The sequence below is a fragment of the Plectropomus leopardus genome, chromosome 8, assembly GCF_008729295.1.
Source record: "Plectropomus leopardus isolate mb chromosome 8, YSFRI_Pleo_2.0, whole genome shotgun sequence".
NCBI lineage: Eukaryota > Metazoa > Chordata > Actinopteri > Perciformes > Serranidae > Plectropomus > Plectropomus leopardus.
Window position 1 is genome coordinate 10,970,292 of NC_056470.1, and position 8,928 is coordinate 10,979,219.

At 38.5% G+C, this 8,928-nt stretch overlaps 1 protein-coding gene across 1 annotated transcript in view; it reads left to right on the plus strand.

The window, feature by feature from the left end:
• Positions 1 to 6,901, plus strand: part of arih2 (ariadne homolog 2 (Drosophila)) — a 19,762-nt gene extending 12,861 nt beyond the window's left edge. The window contains 10 exon segments of the mRNA XM_042491666.1: positions 1 to 79; positions 498 to 615; positions 867 to 917; positions 1,217 to 1,238; positions 1,800 to 1,951; positions 2,511 to 2,654; positions 3,247 to 3,315; positions 3,425 to 3,508; positions 3,510 to 3,553; positions 5,076 to 6,901. The exon segment at positions 1 to 79 is cut by the window's left edge and continues 31 nt beyond it. Coding sequence (XP_042347600.1) covers positions 1 to 79; positions 498 to 615; positions 867 to 917; positions 1,217 to 1,238; positions 1,800 to 1,951; positions 2,511 to 2,654; positions 3,247 to 3,315; positions 3,425 to 3,508; positions 3,510 to 3,553; positions 5,076 to 5,148 — 836 coding nt within the window. The 3' untranslated portion in view covers positions 5,149 to 6,901.
• Positions 6,902 to 8,928: the final 2,027 nt, after the last annotated feature.

Here is an 8,928-nt window from a genome sequence, read left to right on the forward strand (position 1 = left end):
CAGACTGTCCAATTGTCATCAAGGTGCAGGAGCCCCGGGCACGCAGGGTGCAGTGTAGCCGTTGCAGTGAAGTCTTCTGGTAGGATACACACACACACACACACACACACACACACACACACACACACACACACACAAAGAGCTCACTGATTTCATCCACACACTTAACAGTTTCACAAAAACTACAGTAATAATTAGTTTTATAGTTACAGTTAGGTTTTGGCGGAGTCTGTTGTTTTATACTGTCCTTTTTTTGAAATTTTAAAACTCTAATATAAAATATTTTTGTGATTTTATTTTGTGTGTCCTTGGGGTTTAGTTTTTATATGAACCGTTACAGGTTTCTATGACACCCTCATACATACTTTATATATATCTTATTTCATATGATTTGTGTTTGTGTCTGAAATATAGAAACTAATCATGTTCTTTATGTCAGAATCACTCTAGAATTTGTCTTGACTTCTGTACTTTGTGTCCCTCTTCTTCCGTTGCAGTTTTAAATGCCGTCAGATGTACCACGCACCCACAGACTGTGCAACAATCCGGAAATGGCTGACCAAATGTGCAGATGATTCGGAGACAGCTAACTATATCAGTGCACACACTAAAGATGTATGATGGAGCTATATGTAAACACAAACATGCATACAGTCATTCACATACACATGCATTGGTTTGTCAACATAATTGCACACATACTGTAGTTTTGCCAATTTGGACACAGATGATCAGGACTGACACAGATTCGCAGTTTGAAACAGCTAAAGTACACATATCTCTTTTTATCAGTAATACATTGTGTAACTAGTCAGTTACCCCTATTTGATCATATGTGTGTGTGTGTGTGTGTATTTCTCTTCTAGTGTCCTAAGTGCAATATCTGCATTGAGAAAAATGGAGGGTGCAATCACATGGTGAGTCAGAGATGAAAATCTCTCCCAGAACACAGGAAATGCTAAAAATACAAATTCGCAGAGCTGAGGTCTTCAACTTAAATAGTTTGGCACTTGCTTAAATCACTTCAGATCAGATATGTTATTTGTTGTGTGCTTATTTTATCAAAGACTTTCTTAGCCATATGTATCATAAAGCAGTTGGGTCAAACCAAGCACTAAATGGTTCTGTGTGAAAACATTTACCTGACTTGCATATTTGTTTCGTTGGGCTTCTGGTTCACTTATTTGACTTCCTCCTATGTCTTTGTTTGTTTCAGCAATGCTCCAAGTGCAAACACGGTACGTATTATGTTCCACAGTTTCACACCTTCAGTAGGATCAATCGGAGCATGAACTCACTGTTTTGGGAGGCCCTCTGCATCCACCTAGTGGCATGACGTGTCCCACAAAAAGTGGCCATCAGCCATAATTATGAGACAAGATGGAGTAATTGTTCAAGAACTTCTAAGTAAAAGTAGATGCTGGGTTAGAGTAAAAGTTTTTGTTTACCTTCTTTATTGCACCTTTTGGCAAGTGGTGATGCCTGATATTCTTAAAGGAGCATGTGGTGTGTGAAGTAGTTTCTCATTTTGTGTCCACTGTAACACCAGTTTGTCCTGTAACTTTGCAGCTTCTTCTTTATCAATTATATTGTTTCATATAGATAAGGGATGTGGTTATCAGACTTAAGTCATCTGCAGAAACAAAAAAATATAATAACCACAGCCAAGATTAGCCAGTTTAGACTGGCTTTAGATAAATAAACACAGCTGACCCTACAGGTATCTCTTATTGTGTAATACGTGTGTATACATAACATACATTTTTATACATAAAAATGTATTTTCTGTCTCCTGAAAGACTTCTGCTGGATGTGTCTTGGTGACTGGAAGACTCACGGCAGTGAATACTATGAGTGCAGTCGCTACAAAGAAAACCCTGATATAGTCAACCAGAGCCAGCAGGCTCAGGCCAGAGAGGCCCTCAAGAAATACCTCTTCTACTTTGAGAGGGTGAGTTTGTGTTTTTTTGTTTTTTTTTTAATCTCCATTTAAATTTTGCTTCAAAAACATAAAATAAAAAAATATTAAGAGGAAAAAAGCTTAAAAATAAAGGGTTAAAAAGTTTTCTGACTTTCTATATCCTCTTTCTAGATTTACAAGTACAAATCATTTCTATCTTTTTCTTTTGGCATTGTATCGACCCTAAGCCAGAGGCTGGTCATGAAATCTTTTTTTGGATGTGAAGTTTTTTTTTTGTTATTGTTTTACTTGTTGGACACATTAAAGATTTTGAAAAGTTTTCAAGGACATTTCCAATCAAACATCCATCCTGGTTGCAGCCAGGTATACAAACTAATTCATTACTAATTATCATTAAAATAATAATAATAATAATAATAATAATAATGCAACAATATTTGTCAGAAAAGCCATTCTTGGGACAGAAATATCACTGTACACTGTTTTAGGCTTGTTAACAAATTTCAGTCCAGCATACCTCTAGACCTACAGCAGTTACATTTGATCCGTATTTCATTCTTTTTATTTATTGTGATCTTTACCCCACCAGTGGGAGAATCACAACAAGTCTCTGCAGTTGGAGGCTCAGACATACCAGAGGATCCAGGAGAAGATCCAGGAGAGAGTGATGAACAACCTGGGAACCTGGATTGACTGGCAGTACCTGCATAACGCTGCAAAGCTACTGGCCAAGGTACTCTTAACACTGAACTGCAACTTAATGTGTGTTCTGGATGTCTGGATGTGAGGAAGAGGATGTGAGAGTGAGATGGACACAAGGACAGGTGCATGGAACACAAAAAATATCAAATCATGTTTTTTTTTTTTTTGTTGTGTGGGATTTATTCAGAAAACGGTGCATACACTTGAATTATTAAATAAGTTACTTGACAAATTTATTTAAATGTATTTCAAAAACATCTGTCAAGAGTGGAAAAGAAGTGAGCAGTGAGCTTGACCTTGCTAACGTTTTCACACTCATAACAAAGTGTTACAAAATGTCACCATTCATCAGTGCTCTTGGAAGGAATTTGGATCCCTGGAGTGAAAACATTTGTTTATCAGGATTAAAAGAAAAGAAAAGAAAAGAAAATCTGTCCTGTATTTTTCATCTGTCATGATTTCCTCTAAGGTTTAATATTACTTGTTTAGTCTCTGGTGGATCTGTGCCAGCAAAAGATAGAATCAGTGGAAGATCATGTTTCCCATGGTGCCTTTGTTAATTTTGATAGTTTGGCATTAAGTTAACATTTTCCTAATTTTGTGTCTTGTCTTTATGTTTCCAGTGTCGCTACACACTGCAGTATACATACCCTTACGCCTATTACATGGAGTCTGGCCCACGCAAGAAACTGGTGAGCAATGAACTCCTCCTGTCCTTTACCTCAGAACACACATTGTAAAATAATGTAGTAACTATATAAAAGATACTAACTAACACACTTTTTTGTCTGCCCTCTGCAGTTTGAGTACCAGCAGGCCCAGCTGGAAGCAGAAATAGAAAACCTGTCATGGAAGGTGGAGCGGGCTGACACCTATGAGAGGGGGGAGAGTGGTAGGAGGCGAGGGGGAGCTCAGCGCCAGTGATAGAGGGGGTAAGAGCTATTAAATTGATTGTTGTGATATTTGATAATAATTTGTAAAATTTTTAGTGATCCTCTGACTGTTCGTCTAGCACCATCGTTAGGCCGAAGATTTAATTATCTTCTCAGATGTAAGTCTGCAGGGGATCGTGAAATTTTGGTCATGGACGTATGTGAGTGTGTCTGTATCAGTATTGTATGCAATGCATAATTGCAACAGTATCAATATTCCAACAGTGCTGTCTTCGCCTCCTCATTGACACATAAAACTACACACAGCACCGCTTGTAGGCACACAGACCCTCTCCTCACCAGCAGCTGAATAGCTGTATGCACAAACACCGTTAGCTGGGCTGTGTCGCCAGCATAAAACTAACTTAGTATGGCATGTGCTGCTGATTAGAGCTCTCAACGGCTCAACAAATTACATTCGAACATCCCTGACCCGTGTGAGTTGAAGTCCAAATCTGGTGCGTCTAAGATCGTCACATAAATACTGAGCCTGAGCAAGCCTGACCAGATAAGCTCCCTGCTCTGGCTCGAAAGAAAGACATAGCCCAGCACGAGGCCTAGGCGCTCCGAATGCAGGACGCTCACTTTTTAATCATGTAGTGATGCCTGCTTTCCCATAATGCCCAGTGCTGGACTGAGTAGCTTGTAGGTGGCATTAAATTAGCTGTTACACAAATATCAAATCTCTTTTTGTTGTTGTTAATAATATGTCTGTTTACAACACAGTGGTTTATGTTGGTTATTCTCATCTTTGTATTTGTTTAAAGTTTACACCATTAGTTAGTTGGCTGTTACATTTCATGACTCCAACTGCACTTTTTTTTCAGTACTTTGTACATTTTGATATAACTCAACAGCATTAGTTTATCAATGTCAGGATGGTCTTCTCTTTTTGTCTATCTGAGTTCATTATCATAAATGCATTTAACTGCTACCTTGCTGCCTGAATCCTACCTGATCCTGTCAATGCAATTGGCGATGAGAAAAATAACATTTTTGTTATTCTATCACTAACTTTACTGTAAGGGAGTCTTCCAGGGAGAATTCCATCAGGCGCAGCTGCACAGCGTGCTGTTGCAGTTGTCTGTGGCGACTGCTTGGCAGCGATCTGTGCTCTACTGAGTGCACTTCAGTTTGTCAAGTGCTTTGGAATACAAATTAATATCTGCAAAACTGATGTTCCTATCAGCCTTAGCTTTTTTTTTTTAGAGCTAATAGACATTTTGGCAAGCTGACACACTAAACCAAGATGTTCAACTTAGTAAACATCCCAGCAAAATATCAGTATTTTAACATTGCTATTGTGAGCATTTAAGCATGCTGAGATTAACATTTAGCTCTAAGAAGTGCTGTGTACCTGACTATAGACTCTTAATTTGTTTCTTTAAAAAGTGATGAATTGATAAAAAAAAAGCACTGAGGGATCAAATCTCTTTTTCGTTTGGTCCATGTTTTCTTGTGGAAGTGCCTTTAACAGTAATACCTTCCTGTTTTGTTTTGTTTTTCTGTTTATTTTTACAGGATCTGGAGAATCAGATGCACATTGCTGAGCAGAGGCGACGCACGCTGCTGAAGGATTTCCATGACACCTGAAGCTCCATCGCGACTGCAAAGCACCAGCATCTCCCTCCCTCCTTACTTCCTTCCTTGCCTCCCACTTTTGCTTTCTTCCATGAACATCCCTCGGTGCAGTCATACTGACCCCACCTTTTGCTTCTCTTTGCTCGCTCATTCGCTTCTTTCTTTCTGTGTCTCCTTCCTCTCACTCCCATAATGCTGCAGGGTCAGAGAATGGCACGATTGTATCTCCCCTTCCTCTTCTTCTCATCCTCACCTCATTTAAATGTTTTTGGCTCAGAGCATCACATTCACCGTGGTTACACTTGTCGCAGCTTTCCAGATCTGATCAGGTCACATTTTCAGGTCCTGTCATGTGTCTGGGTTCGGTGGGTAGCACTGTTATTCTTCAGCATTATTCCTGTGATATTGGCATAATCATCAGAGACAAAAGGTCAAATGATGGAGAAGCTTCTTTTAATTATACAAGAAAGATGCAAGAGATGAGATACAGTTTCTTTAAGGTGACTGTGCTGATTGTGGCACTGTTATAAGGTGGTTTGACATAGACCGTAATGACTAGGGGACCCTTGTAGACAGTCGTACCTGTAGTACTCACTGGATCGACATGATCACGTGCAAAGTGATTTTTCATATACCTTCTCCAAGCTGCAAAATGTTGACTGACATAGATGGTTAAGAAATTAATAACAGCAGAGATGATGAAGTAGTTGCGGAAAGTTTAATGGAAGATGCGGCCTGCTAGTAAACTCTACTCTTACCTCTGGATGAAACGTCCATGTCACTTCCCTGGCTTTGTTTTGAACAAGCTTTATTACCAACCAGGACAGGTGCAGCTTCACAGATCAGTTGAAGAATTCTCAATGGCAAATTACGGAGACCTTTCATTGAAAAGGTACTTTTTTATATATAAATTCTGCCATTAATGTGTGTACGGTGTGTTTACTGTGGAAAAATGGTGATTTCACAGTTCTATATACTCCTTGAAATAAACAAAATACAGTATTTTCCTACGTATGATGCATGTTCGTGTAAACAAAGTACTAAAGAATAAGATGAATGTGTGTTTAAATGACAGCTTTTCTAGATTTTGTTGCCAGTGTTTCACAATAAACACACCTTTCCCCTTTGTTAGTTTGTGATAGTTGCTAACTTGACCTACTGCAGCCACTAAAGCCAGCACATCGCTGCTAGTCATTATGGTCAACGTAAAACTACTGAGTTTCATTCTTGTGTCTTAAAATTCTCATACTGATGTTGCTTTTTTTGTGTTCAGCTAGTATAGATCCAAATTGGTGTGAGCCAGACCTTCTCCATAAAAATCTTAACATCTCTCCTCCACTGATCAGATAATGAAGTAATTCTGAGGCAACAAGTGTAATCTCAGCCATTTACGCACACTACAGCACCCACCGACATCAACAAAGCATTTGCATGTACATACCATGCACACATCGACACACTCATGCTCAAACACTCCGCTGCAGAAAATAAACGTTAACAGTTCATTTGTTTCCTTTCCACCATCTTGTGCTCTCTTTTCTTTCTTTACACTCATCCCCTCACATCTTTATTTCGCTCTTTATTTTCTCTTCTCTTCCTGCTCACATTGTTCACTTTTCTTCTGGAAAATGGCTGTTGATAGTTAGATCGTTTAAAAAAAAATGGGGGGAAAAAAACACAAAAATACAAAAAAAAATTGTTGTAATTTTCAACGGTTGTACATTAATACAGAAATAGAGTTACTGAGAGAGTTTTTAAAACCGGAGCCTGTCTCTCGTGTGTTCATTACAGACGCACATGCACATACACAAACAGGATTTATCTCTTTAGACTGAATTTTACCTAAGTTTAAATCAGTAGGAGTCAAGTAAAAACAAAATGTTCCAAAAATGTAATTAGGTCTTTGTCTTACGCGCTGGTTTTTACCATAGTACAAGACAAAATGTGAATTAACCATTCAGGGAAATGCAGGGAAAGATTTCTTACTCCTTTAAAGGTATACTATTTGGGATTGTCAGTTACTGTAAAAACACTCGGCAGCAAAAGTAAAAATAAAGCCAACTCCAGATTCACTCTTGTTTGGCCCATTAACGTCCTGACTACAGAACATAGGTAGAAAAAACAGGCAGAGAGCAAAGTCTCTGCCGATAAACTCACCACCACGCATTGAGGGAGGGTTAATTAATGATCCTGAAGAATTATTAGAAAAATTCTGCGTCATTTTTAGTTTAGTTTTTTTTTAAATAGCATCTTCAGACAACAAAACAACCTAGTGACCTTATTTTTTGCATAATAAACTAACTTTTTGAGAGAAAAGAAAGCTGCTGAGATGCACAAACACAGCCTTATTTTTGTAGACAGTGGCAGACATATTGGTCATAATGAGCTTCATTTAAATGATTTGATGCTTTAATTACCTTAATCACTGCAGCAGTATAACGATGGTATGGGGCCACACTCTTAGGAGGACCCATGCTACACTAAACCACTGTTTCAAGCATAGTCTCTATTGTGGTTATATACTGATTAGGTGAAAATGTGTTTATTGAAGAGGCACTACACACTTAAAATGTGTTTTGAGCTCTAAACTAAATGATATGACTATATGGCGATGAAACACATCAGCGCTGGTGTTAATATTTACATTTCTGACCAAATCTATATAAAAAAAAGAAATTCTGCATTTCATGAGTTACAAATGTTTTAAATCAGCCCTGAACCTCGCAAAGCGAATGCTGACATTCAGAGCTGACAAATTTGGACTTATCTACATCATGAAATTAAAGATTAACGCCCTCTAGTAATTCAAGTCATTTATTTGAAAATAAATTATTCCGATTCATTTGAAATAATAATTCATTCTAAAACTCCCTCTCCCCCACTGAAACAATTAGTGCCCCTGACTATTAGTAGCTTAAACTGAAGCCCATCTTTTTTTGTCCGTGAGAGCTGCCATGGCTTGTCCATATTGAGGAGCCTATAAGAACATTCTGATCAAAGATGCATATAGGCAGTCTCACTTACTTTCTAAATATAGATACAGGCGTGACAGGACGAGGGCCAATAGAAGAATTGACAGTTTACATAGTAGTAAGGATTTCTGAGGATAAGATGGGTCTTAGGTAGACACCGCCATGAATGAAGGATTCCTATTGTATTAGAGGGACATAATTTTTCTTTCATATGTAAGTTAAGAGAAGACAAGCAGTCGGAATATTTTTCTGTAATGAGGCCCTAGTCCTCTATTGTAAGCACTCAAAGTACCATTTAATTGGTTTTATTTGGACTTCAGATCTATGTTTGCCCTCACACTGCATCTGTGATGTAGTGAAAGGGCAAATGTTTGGTTTTTTTTTAAATAATCATTATTTTTCTCAACAGGTACTGTGACACGTGTTGCTGAAACTCAGGTCACCTCTGCCCTTATCAGATTGGCACCTATTGAATCTCACAGCCTGGGACCAGGGTGTCTGCTGCAGCCTAATATAGTTATGTGTAATTGCCAAGACATTATTAACTGCGCCACCACTGTGCCAGACCTTATGTGTGTGACCCAGTTTTACGTAGACACAGTAAGGTGGAGCGTGAGGAGGAGTGCACCCCCAAGTGTTTGTTCCAAAGCAGGACAGGGAGGCACTTGCTGTTCTAAAACAGCTATAGTATGTTTGGAAGCAATGTTAGGATGTGACCAGATGATGTGGGGCACATTTTGAACTTCTGATCTCTGAGAAATACATTAAATAGTTTCCAAAAAAACAGCCAAGAGCACAGTATTATATAAATTTTGGAGCT